This window comes from Hyperolius riggenbachi, chromosome 11 (assembly GCF_040937935.1).
Source record: "Hyperolius riggenbachi isolate aHypRig1 chromosome 11, aHypRig1.pri, whole genome shotgun sequence".
In the NCBI taxonomy this organism is placed as follows: Eukaryota; Metazoa; Chordata; class Amphibia; order Anura; family Hyperoliidae; genus Hyperolius; species Hyperolius riggenbachi.
Window position 1 is genome coordinate 55,771,311 of NC_090656.1, and position 19,679 is coordinate 55,790,989.

At 47.1% G+C, this 19,679-nt stretch overlaps 1 protein-coding gene across 7 annotated transcripts in view; it reads right to left on the reverse strand.

Moving 5' to 3' along the window:
• Positions 1 to 19,679, reverse strand: part of ZFPM1 (zinc finger protein, FOG family member 1) — a 312,656-nt gene that overhangs the window by 99,480 nt on the left and 193,497 nt on the right. For all 7 annotated transcript variants that reach the window (XM_068260644.1, XM_068260645.1, XM_068260648.1 and 4 more), the window contains one exon: positions 6,198 to 6,302. In XM_068260644.1, the coding sequence (XP_068116745.1) occupies positions 6,198 to 6,302 (105 nt within the window). The remainder of the gene's footprint in view (positions 1 to 6,197; positions 6,303 to 19,679) is intronic.

A 19,679-nucleotide genomic window follows, 5' to 3' on the forward strand; every position in this document is an offset into this window, starting at 1 on the left:
AAGTATGTTTATGCTGGATCCACATACCTCTATCTATAGCTTAGTCCTCTCCCTGTTCCCTTGAATTCCTGTAGTTACCTCTTAAAAAATATGAATTTTGTCTAAAGTCAAACTTTCAGATGGATATTTGCGGGCTTGCGGCGATGTTCCTTCCTATCACCCTCCCATTCCCTCCTCCTCCCCGCCCTATTTACTCCACTCAAGATTAGGGAATGGGTGGGTGATAGAAGGGAACATCGCTGCAAGCCTGCTTCTTCCGGTCAAAAAAAATTTGACCTAAGCAAGGAGTCATTATGGAGACCGGGGGAAACAAGGAGAGAAACAGACAATGCATCCAGCATGAACATTCCTCTGAGCTTACCTTAGGTAATTTTGCCTCAAGTCAGGTACCCTTTATTGAAACACCCCCGTAGTGACCATGTACTGCGGAATACAGCTTGCCACCTCTGTGCTGAGCCTTCACATCCTGCTTGAGCTAGCGTCAGCGTGCTTCCTGGCTCCTTCTTGCGCATTTTGTCACATAAAGACTCATCAGGGCGCTGACTAGCACTAGCTCAAATAGGAAGTAAAGGCTCAGCTTGGAAGTGATGAGCTGTATTTTGCGGTAGTCTCAAACCCGGACGCTGTTGAATGGAGGTCTATTTACTAATAAAGGACTTGCTTTTACATATGTGTACCGAAAGTCTGTATAGGAACACAGCATAAGAGCGGGGATCCAGGAGGACGGATGCCAGAGTGCTTTGTGCACTGATCTGCAATACGGCAAGCAACCTTTTGGTAAACCCATAAAGTGGGGAGAGCTTGTTGGGATTACCTGTTGGCTGGCAGGTCTCAGAGGAGTGCTGAATGCTGTATACAGTATTACTTGTACAGACAATACTCATTTTTTATTTTGTTTTCAGGGATTATCCTCCTATTCCTCTGTTATGGGGATGACTGGATCTAGGGCGCAGTTGATTGAAGGTTGTGGGTTCTGAATGTAAGCAAAGTTTGGATACTGCAAACCCCTGTATATATATATATTTTTTTATATATTTTGTATGGACCGCGTAATTGTGAGTCATTGGAGCACAGTCTTCTTTCTTGCTTTTATTCTTCTGTTAGGGCCCTTTTCCACTAGCAATCGCAATCACAAACGCCAGCGATTGTGATTTTTCATTAATTCTGTTATGCGATTTTCATTTGCATTGCATTATCATTGTAAAAAAAAAAAATCACTCCAGAAAGCGATTGCGATTTCCAAATCGAATCACTGTAGTAGAAAATACTTCTCGTGATTTCTATGATAAAGTAACAACCCTTGCGATGTAAAAATCACTAGCGATTTGCGATTCAGCAATCACAATCGCTCTAGTGGAAAAGGGCCCTTAACCTCAAAGAGAATACTTTAAAAACACCAGTGTATCTAGTACTACCACAGGGATTCGATTCACAGTAAACAGAAAATGTTGTGTCAAAGTTTACATTTTGATTGTGCTGATAATGTGAGTTCTTAGGGCCTGATTAATAAGTGGTTTTGGAGTAGTGATATCACAAGGCTTTGTATGAAGCACGGTGCGGAACTACTAGGGAAGGGTTATAGTTCATATCATTATTATCAGACACCTGCCATGTCACCAAGCATTATTAGCAACCTGCACAAAGCAGTTTCTATGCACCGTCACCTGGGTGGGTCCTTATCGCTCAGTATCAGTTTTATCGCTTCCCTGAACCTGATTGTCAATAGTTGGGGGAGGAGTCTCTTTTCCCCAAGGAAATAAAAGTTCCTCAGGTGACATGTTGAATCTATTATAGGCCCCGAACTTGTAGATTTGGAAAACTGCATCTCATGATGATTTAGTCCAAGATATAAACCAAGTTGCCTCTTACTATTTTGACCAGAAACTCCTCTATAATGATTCGTGCACATGCATTAAAGTTGGCTGAGGCAGCCGATAACCACCTCAGCCGATAATGCGTTGTGTGTACAGAAGCCCCCAACCAGCGACCATTGCTCCATCAGCAATCCGGCAGGTGGATCAATTTAGCCAAGAAATGACCAATTACACTGTCCTTGTGTTCGCCCTGCCCCGTGATATCACGTCTGCACCGCTCTGGCGGCCCTCCTTGCATTGATACAGAGCGCATAATAAGCCTACACGCGTCTGTACAGTCTCGGCCCAGCGATGTCGCCAAAGGAGATCGAGTCCTGATCCCAGACGAGCAACATCAGTTAGCAGTGCGTATGTAGCCTAACAGTTTGGAGTGTCTAAAATGGTCAATCCCTCTGGCCAAAAGGCCTTCCAACATCTTGAGCAAGTGGAGCTGGACACGCAGAGGCCCATATGCAATTCACCTTTTCTCCTCCGTTCTCTCCAAGTTGATATTTGACACCTTGTCAAGAAAATGCCTTTCAAACCCCAGCAAGCAAAAACATACACTAAAATAATTTTATAGTACTTTTTCTACTACTTTTGGTACTTTTTTAATTGTGAAATGCTGAAAAATTATTTTAAAACGGAAGATAAAAAAATTATCACTTTGGAGAAAACTAAGGAGAAAAAGTGAATTGCATTGGGCCCAGAGACTCAGGAAGGTTAAAGCAAGACTCTAGCTGTGACAAACTGAAAGGACCCCCAGCATCCACGGTAACCCTAAAGACTGGAACAGATAGAAACGTAACCTTTTCGAGATGTGCAGGCTCTACCCTCATACAGACCAGAACCTTTTGTTTCAGATTTAGGTTGTGATTACTGTGATTGGCTCCCAGTCAAGGTCTGGAGCCAATTAAATCAGCTTCTGATGGATGATAGCAATGATGGAGCAGCAATTGCAGGGGTAGTGAGTGATACAAACAGACTACTTCCTGTCTGTGACTGGCATGCACAAAAAGGACATCAATTTCACTTAAGTCGTACTGCAGGGATTAGAGCAAACCTGAAGTGAGGAAACTCAATCTGATACTGAAATGTCCCTGTGTCACATTGCTTATTGTAATAATGCATCACCTATCTACTGTAAAGCGCTGTGTAATATGTTAGCAAAATATAAATACAGTTTAATAATAATAATAATAGTCTAATCAATGAACTGTCGGAAGTAAATCGAATACTGACTGATCAGACATGTTGAGGGGAAAAGTCAAATGGGATCAAATTGGCCTAATAAAAAATTGGCGTGTGTATAACCTGCTTTAGAACGGACTTGGATGTTGGTTGAGAGCAGTTTACGGTCAGGAGTCAGCAGGGCTGTGGAGTTGAGCAAATTTGGGTACCTGGAGTCAGAGTTGGTCGTTTCAATAAACGGAGGAGCCGAAGTCGGATGATTTTTTAACCAAATCCATAGCCTTTGTAAACATTACACTAAGCTTTGGAGTTGAAAAGTTGGAGCAATGCTGGGTACCTGGAGTCGGTGGTTTCATAAACTGAGGAGTCAGAGTCTCCTTTTTGTACTGACTCCAGAGCCCTGGGAGTCAGCAGGGGCATAATGGAGGATAGGGTAGTTTACTGGATAAGTTCCGGTTACTATGAATTAAATTAATTCCCAACTTCTAAAAATTGTTACCTTAAAGTGAACCTCCGGACTAAAAATCTACTCAGCAGAACTGAAAAGGCTTGGTGTTTCTTTAACAGTTTCACAGCATCAGAACTTTGTTTTTCTTACCAAAGCATCATTTTTAGCTGCATTTTTACCTAAACTCCACCCATCAAAGGAAAAAAGCCCAGGCTTTTTTCCCCTGATGCTGTGCAGAGCATGATGGGATTTCCTATGTTGTTATTCACGTTTCCTAGCAACTGGGAGAGGTGCTCAGGACACAGGACAGTTGAAACTGTGCATCATGCTCCCTGTCATCTCCTTTCAACCAAAAAGATGGCTGCCATCATGAAATCAAACCTTTGCCTGTTCTTTTAAAACAGGGTGGGTAAGAGATTATATTACCTATCTATTTTAATTAACATAACTAATGTAACTTAATGACAGTATGTTTGTTTAGGCTGAAGTTCCTCTTTAATAGTTATTTTCCTGACTGAAGTACAATAGTTATCCTGGAGGACATCTATGCCTCTGGTGCTCAACAGCCAGAAGTTTGTTTTCAGGTAAAGGTCACAGTCACAGCAGGTCAGATTCCCAGGCAATATTACTGACTTCGTGAAGACTCTCCAACAGACCTGACCATGAAATTGATAATTTCTCTAGAAAGGAGTTACAGTTGTGATTAGTGTTGGATTGGTGTTGTTGCTCTATTGAACCCCAAAATGGATGTTCACATTCGGTTTGGGTAAACCCGACAAATGTGACAGTACAAATTCAGCAAATTTGCTCCAGTCTGGTAAGGGCGAGCACGGTGGCACACAACCATCTAATGTCCATTATTTTGCTGCAATCACCGTTGCAGAGCAGAGTAGAGATCACTCTGTAGATGGCAGGAGGATACATACAGACAGACGTCTCTGCCCGCTTGCTACTATATACTGCGGTGACTGACACACTCGGGAGGAGACATCAGCAATTAATGGTGACTCAAGTATAAGCCCCACTTTTGGACCACTTTTTTTAGTCTCAAAAACTTGGCTTATACTTGAGTATATAGAGTATATTTAGCAACTGTTACCAACTGCACTATTGATAAATTATCTTTGCCAGTGTATTATGCTTTAGACATTTATATGCATTCACTGCTACAAATCAATAAAAAAAAATTGTAACATTAATTTGCAGTCTATGTCAATATTCCGGTGACAAATCAGTTGCGCCAAAAATGTAAATACTGTTCTGGTGAGCCCCTCTTTAGGCCAAAATACTGAAAAAAGAACAGGCTGTACTTACTGTTAGAGGAACTCAAAACGAAAAATATAAAAAGTTTTCCATATCAACTCTCTAAAAAGATATTAAACTGTTTTACTAATACGCAAATGTAAATTGTACGTGTCCTGCAATATAAAGCGCAAAGATGATTAATTATGCTTCCCGATTTGCCATATCAGGTTCTATGTACAAAACTTTTTCCTTTGTAGTTCAACTGCAAGATAGAGTGCTCTTAAACAGAAATAAAATGAAATAGGAACTGTGGTAAAATAACATAATGAATAAAATTGTTTAAAAAAAATAAAATACAATATTTCTAAATTATTTAGTCAGCCTTTGCCCATTGCAAAATCTTTCCTCTCTCTGCTTCACATTCTGAAGTTTATCACAGGTTGCGACATCTTTAGTCCCATCAGGAGTGTTTGTTTACTGAGAATTGTGAAGCCAGTACAAGATATACCTGGTCTCCCAAAATGTTCTGGGGGGGGAGAATTCCGTATAGCTAAACAGCCTAGGCTAAGCATCACTGGGAGGGCGGGGCTACATACCAATGTACAGCAATATATAACTATGGGAAAGGGTTTCTGATGCTGAAACCAGGAAAATTACCGCAAAAGTATCCTGAATAATTTACAGCATTCCATTACATGCCACTACAGGGCCTCTTTAAAGTGGACCTGAACTCAGAACTTCCTCTCTGCACTAAAAGATAAGAAACCGCATAATAACCTTAAGGGCCAGTTTCCACTTGAGCGGTGCGAATTAGTCACGGAAAACGCAAAACAAATTTGGTCGCGTATGCGAATTTTACTAAGTATGCGAATTTAACCATGTCAGTGCCTGTGTGCCTTTACATTGATTTTATGCGAAAACACCCACGAATTCGCAGCAAAATTTGCGTACGGAAACGCAGGCGAATTTCCTACTAAATACATTGTATGTGAATCGCACTGCGGTATGCAAATTCTGCGGGGCCTACCGTGCAGATTTTTTCTGCACAGAAAAACGCTCAGAAATCCTGACAAGTGGAAACAGTCCCATCCACTTGTATTGTCTATGCAAATCTGCATGCAGGAAACGCATGCAGATTCGCACAAGTGGAAACGGGCCCTTAAAGAAAAACATTTCTTTGTTAAAGCTGATACAAATCCAGCAATAGATCTGCAGTGTGTCTACTTCCTGCTTTCATGGAAGTAGACATAGGGTTAACATTCTGTATTTACAAAATTGGCTGCTCTGCAGAGGCAGCCAGCTGACACAGCTGAGAGCTCAAATTACAACTTTTGATTAGTCACATATGAGGGGGCATTAGACAGGCTAAACTCTCTAAATACATACAGGGCATATTTCTCTGTTTTTGTTCGGTCCTGTGCAAAAGTTCAGGTCCATTTTAAGTTATCTTTTACACGTACCTGAGGTGCAGTGGGGTGAGGGCTCCTGCGGCAGCTCACTCTGGTTTGGTAACGGTTCTAATTCTCCTACTTCTTGTTCCAAAGGCACAGAGCTGCTCCTCTCTCCTGAGGAAGAAGAGAAGAATATCACTGTAGAGATTCAGTAAACACGTCCGCCATGACAGAGGGGATTGCTGTGTTTAGTCGGCATGCAAGATGAACTGAAGCCCCCAAGGCAAACAGAGTTCAAGTGATAAAAGCAGCATGACATAAATTCGCCGTTATATGTGTGTAAATATGCAGTCATAATACGGAAAAGTCATTGTAAAGCTCCAGATCATTCATGAGATGCAGTTATTTCCATTTTAGGGGTTGAATCCAAGTATCAAATGAAATCAAAGATAGCTTTATTCCCAATTCCCAGTATGTGCAGTACTACAGAATACCCAGATAGTCTGGGGTGACCCAGAACCACTAGAAAAGTAGAAGGGGCTAAAAAGAACGAAAAGACTCTATATGCTTGGCTAGTAGTTCTGGATCACCATGCGCTATCTGGATATCCCTTAACACTGGTCCAAACCCTGTCCCATAGAGCCTGGCTTCTGGAGCATAAAGAGATGATTTGCATATTCAAGAGTGATGCATTGCTCACTTAAAGCTGAATTATTGCAAATACCTTCTGTTTAACCTCTTGACGACCAGCTAACGCCGATTGGCGTAAACTGGTCGTCTGCAAGTTTCCATGGAAACGGCCGCTCGTTCGAGCGGCCTTTCCATGTCCATTCACGGAGGCTGTCTCCGTGAACAGCCGGAGAGCCGCCGATCGCGGCTCTCCGGTAAAATGTAAACACGCGGGGAAGAAATCCCCGCTGTTTACATCATACGGCGCTGCTGCGCAGCAGCGCCGTAAGCCAGATCGGCGATCCCCGGCCTCTGATTGGCCGGGGATCGCCGGCATATGATAGGCTGAAGCCTATCCTTCAATGCGCAGGACGGATAACCGTCCTGCGCAGGCCATGGAGGGAGAGGGAGGGACGGGAAGCCAGGGAGCGCCGAAAACGCTGCGGAGGGGGGCTTTGAAGAGCCCCCCCCGCAAAGCGCAGAGAGCCGGCGGCGATCAGACCCCCCCAGCAGGACATCCCCCTAGTGGGGAAAAAAGGGGGTAAGTCTGATCGCCCTGGCTAAAACCTGATCTGTGCTGCGGGCTGGAGAGCCTACGCAGCACAGATCAGCCAGAAAGCCACTGGTCGGCAAGTGGTTAAAGAAGACAAACTATACTCAGCACAGTGCAATACAACAGTATGGACATCAGGAAAAAAAAACAATGTTGGACTCTCCAACTGATGCGATGCATTAATAAGTGCTGCGTTATTGCACAGCTGGAAGCATTATAATGCACTGCTCACTGCCTCATTCAGTATAATAAAAGGGATCAGCATTGCACAGCACATAGCAGAACAATGCATGACCACTTGCTTTAAATAGCGTGAGTGATCCCTCACGGTCAAGTCCAGTGGGTAGGTTTTGTGTCAGTTTCCTCTGCAGACAGACTCTGGCTCCCATGATGCCTTTGGCAAAGAGATGTACACTGCAGCGAAGGAGATTAAAGGACACTTGAAGTGAGAGGGATATGGAGGCTGCCATATTTATCTACTTTTGAACAAAACACAATGCCTGACTGTCCTGCTGATCCTCTGCCTCTAATACTTTTAGCCATAGACCCTGAACAAGAATGCAGATCAGATGTTTGACTGAAGCAGTGGCGGACATACGGCCGTGCAGCCGCACGAGGGCCCCTGAAGTTCCGCTGCCTCAGGGGCCCATTAAGTATTGCAGGTTTTATTTATTTATTTATTTTTTTATGTTTTATTTTTTTAACCTGGGGGGCCCAACTCCTGTCCTCCCCCCTCACCTCGCCCCCCCCCCCCCCTCATGCGGCGGGAGAGCGGAAAATACAGGAAGTCTCCGGCCGGGGCGGCAGCTGCCGCTTGGTCTCCAACTTGGAGACATATCGGAAACTAAGCAGCAGCTGCCTCGTCTGCTGCAGCCCCGGCCGGAGACTTCCTGTATTTTCTGCTCTCCCGCCGGCTGCAGCGCATACCGGGAGGGAGGCCCCGAGGTGAGTGAGGGAGGATAGGAGTCGGGCCCCCCACCCGGATAGCTATCCACCCGGCTACCTTACCCACCCACCCGGCTACCTACCCCGCTACCTAACCATCCACCCGGCTACCTACCCGGCTACCTAACCAGGCTACCTACCCACCCACCCGGCTACCTAGCTACCCACCCGGCTACCTAACCACCCTGCCGGCTATCTACCTGGCTACCTACCCACCCGGCTACCTAACTACCCTGCCGGCTATCTACCTGGCTACCTACCCACCCGGCTACCTAGCTACCCACCCGGCTACCTAACCACCCTGCCGGCTACCTACCTGGCTACCTACCCACCCGGCTACCTAGCTACCCACCCGGCTACCTAACCACCCTGCCGGCTATCTACCTGGCTACCTACCCACCCGGCTACCTACCCACCCGGCTACCTAGCTACCCACCCGGCTACCTAACCACCCTGCCGGCTATCTACCTGGCTACCTACCCACCCGGCTACCTACCCACCCGGCTACCTAGCTACCCACCCGGCTACCTAACCACCCTGCCGGCTACCTACCTACCTGGCTACCTACCCACCCACCCGGCTACCTACACACCCACCCGGCTACCTTACCCACCCACCCGGCTACCTACCCCGCTATCTAACCATCCACCCGGCTACCTAACCAGGTTACCTACCCACCCACCCGGCTACCTAGCTACCCACCCGGCTACCTAACCACCCTGCCGGCTATCTACCTGGCTACCTACCCACCCGGCTACCTACCCACCCGGCTACCTAGCTACCCACCCGGCTACCTAACCACCCTGCCGGCTATCTACCTGGCTACCTACCCACCCGGCTACCTACCCACCCGGCTACCTAGCTACCCACCCGGCTACCTAACCACCCTGCCGGCTACCTACCTACCTGGCTACCTACCCACCCACCCGGCTACCTACACACCCACCCGGCTACCTACCCACCCACCCGGCTACCTTACCCACCCACCCGGCTACCTACCCCGCTACCTAACCACCCACCCGGCTACCTACCCCGCTACCTAACCACCCACCCGGCTACCTACCCGGCTACCTACCCACCCACCCGGCTACCTACACACCCACCCGGCTACCTACCCACCCACCCGGCTACCTTACCCACCCACCCGGCTACCTACCCCGCTACCTAACCACCCACCCGGCTACCTACCCCGCAACCTAACCACCCACCCGGCTACCTACCCGGCTACCTAACCACCCTGCCGGCTACCTACCCACCCACCCGACTACCTAGCTACCCACCCGGCTACCTAACCACCATGCCGGCTACCTACCTGGCTACCTACCCACCCGGCTACCTAGCTACCCACCCGGCTACCTAACCACCCTGCCGGCTACCTACCTACCCGGCTACCTACCCACCCACCCGGCTACCTAACCACCCACCCGGCTACCTAACCACCCACCCGGCTACCTACCCACCCGGATACCTACCTACCCACCCGGCTGCCTAACCACCCGGCTACCTAGCTACCCACCCGGCTACCTAACCACCCTGCCGGTTACCTACCTACCCGGCTACCTACCCACCCGGATACCTACACACCCACCCGGCTACCTACCCGGCTACCTACCCGGCTACCTACCCACCCACCCGGCTACCTACCCACCCGGATACCTACACACCCACCCGGCTACCTACACACCCACCCGGCTACCTACACACCCACCCGGCTACCTACACACCCACCCGGCTACCTACCTACCTACCCACCCGGCTACCTACCAACCCACCAGGCTACCTACCCACCCACCCAGCTACCTAACCACCCACCTACCCACCCACCAGGCTACCTACCCACCCGCCTACCCAGCCACCCACCAGGCTACCCAGCCACCCACCAGGCTACTTACCCACCCGGCTAAGGGCTACCTACCTACCCACCCGGCTGCCTACCTACCCACCAGGCTACCTATCCACCCAACCACCCATGGGAGCTGCGCGCCGGATGGAGGCTGGGACAGGAGGTCTGCTGCTGCAGGTGAGTAAATGTTTTTTTTTATTATTTATTTTAGCAGGTGTATGTTCTGGGCAGGTCTGCCACATGATTGCGTGTATGTTCTGGGCAGGTCTGCCACATGATTGCGTGTATGTTCTGGGCAGGTCTGCCACATGATTGCGTGTATGTTCTGGGCAGGTCTGCCACATGATTGCATGTATGTTCTGGGCAAATTTGCTACATGATTGCATGTGTTTTCTGGGCAAATCTGCCGACATGATTGCAGGTATTTTCTGGGCATATCTGCCGACATGATTGCAGGTATTTTCTGGGCATATCTGCCGACATGATTGCAGGTATTTTCTGGGCATATCTGCCGACATGATTGCAGGTATTTTCTGGGCATATCTGCCGACATGATTGCAGGTATTTTCTGGGCATATCTGCCGACATCATTGCACGTATTTTCTGGGCATATCTGCCGACATCATTGCACGTATTTTCTGGGCATATCTGCCGACATCATTGCACGTATTTTCTGGGCATATCTGCCGACATCATTGCACGTATTTTCTGGGCATATCTGCCGACATCATTGCACGTATTTTCTGGGCATATCTGCCGACATCATTGCACGTATTTTCTGGGCAAATCTGCCAACATGATTGAATGTATTTTCTGGGCAAATCTGCTCACATTATGTGTATTTTCTTGAGAAAACCTGCACAATTATGTGAATTTTCTGGGGAAAGGGTCACCAAAACTTGGGCCCACTGTCTTTGCGTTGCACTTTTCAAGGGAACCTGAGGTGAGAATAATATTGAGGCTGCCATATTTCTCTCCTTTTAAGCAATACCAGTTGCCTGGTTGCCGTTCTGGTCCTCTGCCTCTTATTCTTTCAACCATAGACCCTGAACAAGCATGCAGCAGGTCAGGGGTTTCTGACAATATTGTCAGAACTGAGAAGATTAAGCTGCATGCTTGTTGCTGGTGTAATTCAGTTTATTACTGCAGCCAAATAGATCAGCAGGGCCGCCAGGCAACTAGTATTGTTTAAAAGGAAATAAATATAGCAGCCTCCATATCACTCTCACCCCGGGATCACTTTAAATTACAGTTAGCTCCGCCCTTATCCGGTCATTGCCACGCCCATTTTTTGCCGCGGCGCACAGCGCCGCAGGTTCTATCCACGCCCATTTTTTGCCGCGCTCCGCGCGACGCAGGTCAGGGGGGCCCACAATTGATATTTTGCACAGGGGCCCACTGCTGCCTGTGTCCGCCACTGGACTGAAGATTGACTGGATTTGCCATAAGGTTGCTTCAGACAGCATGAAAGATCAGCAGGACACCAGGCAACCGGAGTTTGGGGACTCAGTGATGACATCTCTGTACCATACTGCAACTTGTAGATCAGTTTAAAGCGAGAAAAAAAAAAAAGTTACTCACCTATGGAAAGGGAAGACACTGAACGCGTGAAGGCGGGGGACAGCGGTGGAACAGGGGGACGTAACAAGGACCAGGAAGCGTTTATAGGGCCCAGAGCCTTCTCTCTACATAGGTGAGTACCTATTTTTTTTTTTTTACCGGCATCAGTGTGACAACAATAACCAGCCACTGGGCAAATTCAGAGACTAATTTCTAGTCAGAAATAAATGTGCAGTACAGTACAAATCTGATCAACTATAAGATACTTTTTTGTACTTTTTTAAACAGAAAGCTTTTTTAAATGGCCAGCAAAAAGATAAAATTGTTTTGCTTTGCTTATAGTACTGCCGGTTAACATTCACATTAGTGTACTTTCCCCCATTCACAAGGCAGAGCATGACACTAATGAAGGCAGAGGAGGAGACTGATGAAGGCAGAGGATGTCACTGATAAAGACAAAGAATGACAATGATAAAGGCAGAGAATGACAATGATAAAGGCAGAGGATGGCACTGATAAAGGCAGAGAATGACAATGATAAAGGCAGAGGATGGCACTGATAAAGGCAGAGAATGACAATGATAAAGGCAGAGGATGACAATGATAAAGGCAGAGGATGACAATGATAAAGGCAGAGGATGACAATGATAAAGGCAGAGGATGACAATGATAAAGGCAGAGGATGAGACTAATGGAGGCAGAGGAGGAGACTGATGGAGGCAGAGGAGGAGACTGATGGAGGCAGAGGATGAGACTGACGGAGGCAGAGGATGAGACTGACGGAGGCAGAGGATGAGACTGACGGAGGCAGAGGAGGAGACTGACGGAGGCAGAGGATGACACTGACGGAGGCAGAGGATGACACTGACGGAGGCAGAGGATGACACTGACGGAGGCAGAGGATGACACTGACGGAGGCAGAGGATGACACTGACGGAGGCAGAGGATGACACTGGCGGAGGCAGAGGATGACACTGGCGGAGGCAGAGGATGACACTGGCGGAGGCAGAGGATGACACTGGCGGAGGCAGAGGATGACACTGGCGGAGGCAGAGGATGACACTGGCGGAGGCAGAGGATGACACTGATGAAAGCAGAGGATGTCACTGATGAAGGCAGAGGATGACATTGATGAAGGCAGAGGATGACATTGATGAAGGCAGAGGATGTCACTGATGAAGGCAGAGGATGTCACTGATGAAGGCAAGTTCCCCCTTAACCTCTGAAATGTTGATTCTCTTTTGGCAGAGAGTCACCAATGTCACGGAGCATGCTAAACTCATACAGTGGTTGCCTTGCATCAGCATCTTCCATGACATTCATTCTCTGGGTTTAAATATTTTATTAGACTGCATTATTAAGATAGCATGCACTGCTTAGCCACAATTTTATAGCCTCTGACTCCAAAGACATTGAATCAGCAAGGTTTCTGGAATGGTATACGATTGGGGAAAGGAATGGCAGAAAATACCTCTCTTTCAGAGTTGCATACTGCACAAGTTATACTACACTGCTGTACATCCATATAATGTAAAAATGTGATACACAGAAATCAATTTTAGGTTCCTAGCATTAACCACTTAAGGACCACAGTCTTTTCGCCCCTTAAAGGATACCACAACTGACATGTGGCATAATGAGATAGACATGGGTATGTACAGTGCCTAGCACACAAATAACTATACTGTGTTCCTTTTTTTCTTTCTCTGCCTGGAAGAGGTAAATATATCAGGTATGTAAGTGGCTGACTCAGTCCTGACTCAGACAGGAAGTGACTACAGTGTGACCTTCACTGATAAGAAATTCCAACTATAAAACACTTTCCTAGAAGAAAATGGCTTCTGAGAGCAAGAAAGAGATAAAAAAGGGGGAAATTCTTATCAGTGAGGGTCATACTGTAGTCACTTCCTGTCTGAGTCAGGACTGAGTCAGCCACTTACATACCTGATATTTACCTCTTTCAAGCAGAGAAAGAAAAAAAAGGAACACAGCATACAGGATCTTCTAAAAAAAATTAGCATATTGTGATAAAGTTCATTATTTTCTGTAATGTACTGATAAACATTAGACTTTCATATATTTTAGATTCATTACACTACAACTGAAGTAGTTCAAGCCTTTTATTGTTTTAATATTGATGATTTTGGCATACAGCTCATGAAAACTCAAAATTCCTATCTCAAAAAATTAGCATATTTCATCCGACCAATAAAAGAAAAGTGTTTTTAAAAGAAAAAAAGTCAACCTTCAAATAATTATGTTCAGTTATGCACTCAATACTTGGTCGGGAATCCTTTTGCAGAAATGACTGCTTCAATGCGGCGTGGCATGAAGGCAATCAGCCTGTGGCACTGCTCAGGTGTTATGGAGGCCCAGGATGCTTCGATAGTGGCCTTAAAGAGACTCTGTAACATTAAAAAGATCCCCTGGGGGGTACTCACCTCGGGTGGGGGAAGCCTCCGGATCCTAATGAGGCTTCCCACGCCGTCCTCTGTCCCACGGGGGTCTCGCTGCAGCCCTCCGAACAGCCGGCGACTGTGCCGACTGTCAGTTCAATATTTACCTTTGCTGGCTCCAGCGGGGGCGCTGTGGCGACTTTCGGCACGGAAATAGACGGAAATACCCGATCTTCGTCGGGTCCGCTCTACTGCGCAGGCGCCGGAAACTTGCGCCTGCGCAGTAGAGCAGACCCGACGGCGATCGGGTATTTCCGCCTACTTCGGCGCCGACAGCCGTCAGAGCGCCTGCGCAGGAGCCAGGAAGGTAAATATTACGTCACCGCTGCACGGAGGGCTGCAGCGAGACCCCTGATGGATGGAGGACGGCGTGGGAAGCCTCATTAGGATCCGGAGGCTTCCCCCACCCGAGGTGAGTACCCCCCAGGGGCCGTTTTGTCGTTACAGTTCCTCTTTAAGCTCATCCAGAGTGTTGGGTCTTGCGTCTCTCAACTCTCTCTTCACAATATCCCACAGATTCTCTATGGGGTTCAGGTCAGGAGAGTTGGCAGGCCAATTGAGCACAGTAATACCATGGTCAGTAAACCATTTACCAGTGGTTTTGGCACTGTGAGCAGATGCCAGGTCGTGCTGAAAAATGAAATCTTCATCTCCATAAAGCTTTTCAGCAGATGGAAGCATGAACCCACTTTTGAACTAGAAACAGCGGCAGAGGTGCCTGACCTGGGCTACAGAGAAGCAGCACTGGACTGTTGCTCAGTGGTCCAAAGTACTTTTTTCTGATGAAAACAACTTTTACATGTCATTCGGAAATTAAGGTGCCAGAGTCTGGAGGAAGACTGGGGAGAGGGAAATACCAAAATGCCTGAAGTCCAGTGTCAAGTACCCACAGTCAGTGATGGTCTGGGGTGCCATGTCAGCTGCTGGTGTTGGTCCACTGTGTTTTATCAAGGGCAGGGTCAATGCAGCTAGCTATCAGGAGATTTTGGAGCACTTCATGCTTCCATCTGCTGAAAAGCTTTATGGAGATGAAGATTTCATTTTTCAGCACGACCTGGCACCTGCTCACAGTGACAAAACCACTGGTAAATGGTTTACTGACCATGGTATTACTGTGCTCAATTGGCCTGCCAACTCTCCTGACCTGAACCCCATAGAGAATCTGTAGGATATTGTGAAGAGAAAGTTAAGAGACGCAAGACCCAACACTCTGGATGAGCTTAAGGCCGCTATTGTAGCATCCTGGGTCTCCATAACACCTGAGCAGTGCCACAGGCTGATTGCCTCCATGCCACACCGCATTGAAGCAGCCATTTCTGCAAAAGGATTCCCGACCAAGTATTAAGTGCATAACTGAACATAATTATTTGAAGGTTGACTTTTTTTGTTTTAAAAACACTTTTCTTTTCATATGAAATATGCAAATTTTTTGAGATAGGAATTTTGAGTTTTCATGAGCTGTATGCCAAAATCATCAATATTAAAACAATAAAAGGCTTGAACTACTTCAGTTGTAGTGTAATGAATCTAAAATATACGAAAGTCTAATGTTTATCAGTACATTACAGAAAATAATGAACTTTATCACAATATGCTAATTTTTTGAGAAGATCCTGTAGTTATTTGTGTGCTAGGCACTGTACATACCCATGTCTATCTCATTATGCCACATGTCAGTTGTGGTATCCTTTAAGGACCAGAGCCTTTTTCTCCATTCAGACCACTGCAGCTTTCACGGTTTATTGCTCGGTCATACAACCTGCTATCTAAATGAATTTTACCTCCTTTTCTTGTCACTAATACAGCTTTCTTTTGGTGCTATTTGATTGCTGCTGCGGGTTTTAGTTTTTATTATATTCATCAAAAAAGACATGAATTTTGTCTTTTACTTTCTGTGCTGACATTTTTCAAATAAAGTAAACTTTCTGTATACATTTTCTGTATACATTCAGTGTATATTTATTGGTTTGGGTAAAAGTTATAGCATTTACAAACTATGGTGCAAAAAGTGAATTTTCCCATTTTGAAGCATCTCTGACTTTTCTGACCACCTGTCATGTTTCATGAGGTGCTAAAATTCCAGAATAGTATAAATACCCCCCAAATGACCCCATTTTGGAAAGAAGACATCCCAAAGTATTCACTGAGAGGCATGGTGAGTTCATAGAAGATTTTATTTTTTGTCACAAGTTAGCGGAAAATGACACTGAGACAAAAAAAAAAGTTTCCATTTCTGCTAACTTGTGACAAAAAAAATGAAATCTGCCACGGACTCACCATGCCCCTCTCTGAATACCTTGAAGGGTCTACTTTCTAAAATGGGATCATTTGTGGGGTGTGTTTAATGTCCTGGCATTTTAGGGGGTGCTAAATTGTAAGCACACCTGTAAAGCCTAAAGGTGCTCATTGGACTTTGGGCCCCTTAGTGCAGTTAGGCTGCAAAAACGTGCCACACATGTGGTATTGCCGTACTCAGTTTTGGGGTGTATTTTTACACATACCCATGCTGGGTGGGAGAAATATCTCTGTAAATGACAATTTTTTTTATTTTTTTTACACACAATTCTCCATTTACAGAGAGATTTCTCCCACTCAGCATGGGTATGTGTAAAAATACACCCCAAAACACATTATATTACTTCTCCTGAGTACGGTGATACCACGTGTGACACTTTTTTGCAGCCTAGGTGCGCTAAGGGTCCCAACGTCCAATTCACATGTCATTTTGAGGCATTTGGTTTCTAAACTACTCCTCACGGTTTAGGGCCCCTAAAATGCCGGGGCAGTATAGGAACCCCACAAGTGACCCCATTTTAGAAAGAAGACACCCCAAGGTATGTTATGAGTATGGTGAGTTCATAAAAGATTATTTTTTTGTCACAAGTTAGCGGATATTGACACTTTGTGAAAAAAAAAACAATAAAAATCAATTTCCGCTAACTTGTGACAAAAGATAAAATCTTCTATGAACTCGTCATACACCTATCGGAATACCTTGGGGTGTCTTCTTTCTAAAATGGGGTCACTTGTGGGGTTCCTATACTGCCCTGGCATTTTAGGGGCCCAAAACCGTGAGTAGTCTGGAAACCAAATGTCTCAAAATGACTGTTCAGGGGTATAAGCATCTGCAAATTTTGATGACAGGTGGTATATGAGGGGGCGAATTTTGGTGGAACCGGTCATAAGCAGGGTAGCCTCTTAGATGACAGGTTGTATTGGGCCTGATCTGATGGATAGGAGTGCTAGGGGGGTGACAGGAGGTGATTGATGGGTGTCTAAGGGGGTGGTTAGTGGGGAAAATAGATGCAATCAATGCACTGGGGAGGTGATCGGAAGGGGATCTGAGCGGAATCTGAGGGTTTGGCCGAGTGATCAGGAGCCCACATGGGGCAAATTAGGGCCTGATCTGATGGGTAGGTGTTCTAGGGGGATGACAGGTGGTGACAGGAGGTGATTGATGGGTGTCTCAAGGTGTGATTAGAGGGGGGAATAGATGCAAGCAATGCACAGGTGAGGTGATCAGGGCTGGGGTCTGAGGACGTTCTGAGGGTGTGGGCGGGTGATTGGGTGCCCAAGGGGCAGAATAGGGTCTGATCTGATAGGTAGCAGTGACAGGTGGTCACAGGGGGTGATTGATGGGTGATCAGAATGCAGAACAGATGTAAACAATGCACTTTGGAGATGATCTGAGGGTAGGTCTGCGGGCGATCTGATGGTGTGGGAGAGTGATCAGATGCCCGTAAGAGGCAGGTTAGGGTCTGATCTGATGTGAGGCAGTGACAGGTGGTGATTGACGGGTAAATGACAGGTGATTGACAGGTGATTACAGGGGAGGATAGATGTATACAGTACACAGGGGGGGGGGGGGTCTGAGGTCGTTCTGAGGGTGTGGGCGGGTGATTGGGTGCTCTAGGGGCAGATAGGGGTCTGATCTGATGGGTAGCAGTGACAGGTGGTGATTGATGGGTGATTAGATGGCAGAACTGATGTAAACAATGCACTTTGGAGGTGATCTGAGGGTAGGTCTGCGGGCGATCTGATGGTGTGAGAGGGTGATCAGATGCCCGTAAGAGGCAGGTTAGGGTCTGATCTGATAGGTGGCAGTGACAGGTGGTGATTGACGGGTAAATGACAGGTGATTGACAGGTGATTACAGGGGAGGATAGATGTATACAGTACACAGGGGGGGGGGGTCTGAGGTCGTTCTGAGGGTGTGGGCGGGTGATTGGGTGCTCTAGGGGCAGATAGGGGTCTGATCTGATGGGTAGCAGTGACAGGTGGTGATTGATGGGTGATCAGTGGGTGATTAGATGGCAGAACAGATGTAAACAATGCACTTTGGAGGTGATCTGAGGGTAGGTCTGCGGGCGATCTGATGGTGTGAGAGGGTGATCAGATGCCCGTAAGAGGCAGGTTAGGGTCTGATCTGATAGGTGGCAGTGACAGGTGGTGATTGACGGGTAAATGACAGGTGATTGACAGGTGATTACAGGGGAGGATAGATGTATACAGTACACAAGGGGGGGGGGGGGGCGCTGGGGGGGTCTGAGAGAGTGGAGGGGTAATCAGGAGTCCCCAGGGGGCAGTTTAGAGACTAATTAAAAACTAGTGACAGGGAGTGATTGATGGGTGATTAGGGGGGTGATTGGGTGCAAACAGGGGTCTGAGGGGTGGGCAGGGGGGGGGCGGTCTGAGGGGTGCTGTGGGCGATCAGAGGGAAGGGGGGGCAGATCAGTGTGCTTGGGTGCTTACCTGCGTGGCTGCAGCCTGCTATGGTGGTGACTCGATCACTGGGACCACCAGGGCAGGAGGCAGCCTGTATAATACGCTTTGTATACATTACAAAGCGTATCATACACTTTACTTGCGGCGATCCAGTAGCTAGTAACCCGCCGGCGCATCCGATCGGCCGCATAACCACGGCCGCCGCCGATGGGCGTATTCCGGTCGTTTGGGCCCAGCCCGTTGGGACCCGGCTGTGGGTGGTCGGCAAGTGGTTAAAGGCTTCAGGCATCTACGGTAATTACTTGCAGCATCTTAATTTTAAGCACAAAGTCCAAGCATTCCCTTAAAAAAAGGGGGGGGGGGGGCAGAGACAATATCTCTTACGCCATGAAAAGTTTAGTAATCAGTAATGCAAATAGTCCCCCCCCCCCCCCCAGCTTTCCTTTGTAGTCTTGCTATCCCTCCCACCCCCAGAGCCTTGTAGCGATTGGCAGTAGGAAGTGATGCCAGCACATACCGCCTTACATCTACACTTCCTGCGTCAATCATTGTTCTCCTGTGCCTTGTACTAATGCCGGCCTCCTCTATAGCCTGTAATGTATATTGTAAATCAAGCCGGAAACCAGTAAATGCAAGTACAGGAGGCAGGCATGGTTTTAAGTTGTGCCTCCATCAGCTTGTTGACATCACACCTGCTGCAGTATAAGCCACAGAAAAGCCGTGATGACTGCAGGAACTACACCTGTCTATCTGTCCGGCTACACCTCCTCAAGTGTATGCGTTCTCCCACTCGTACCTGT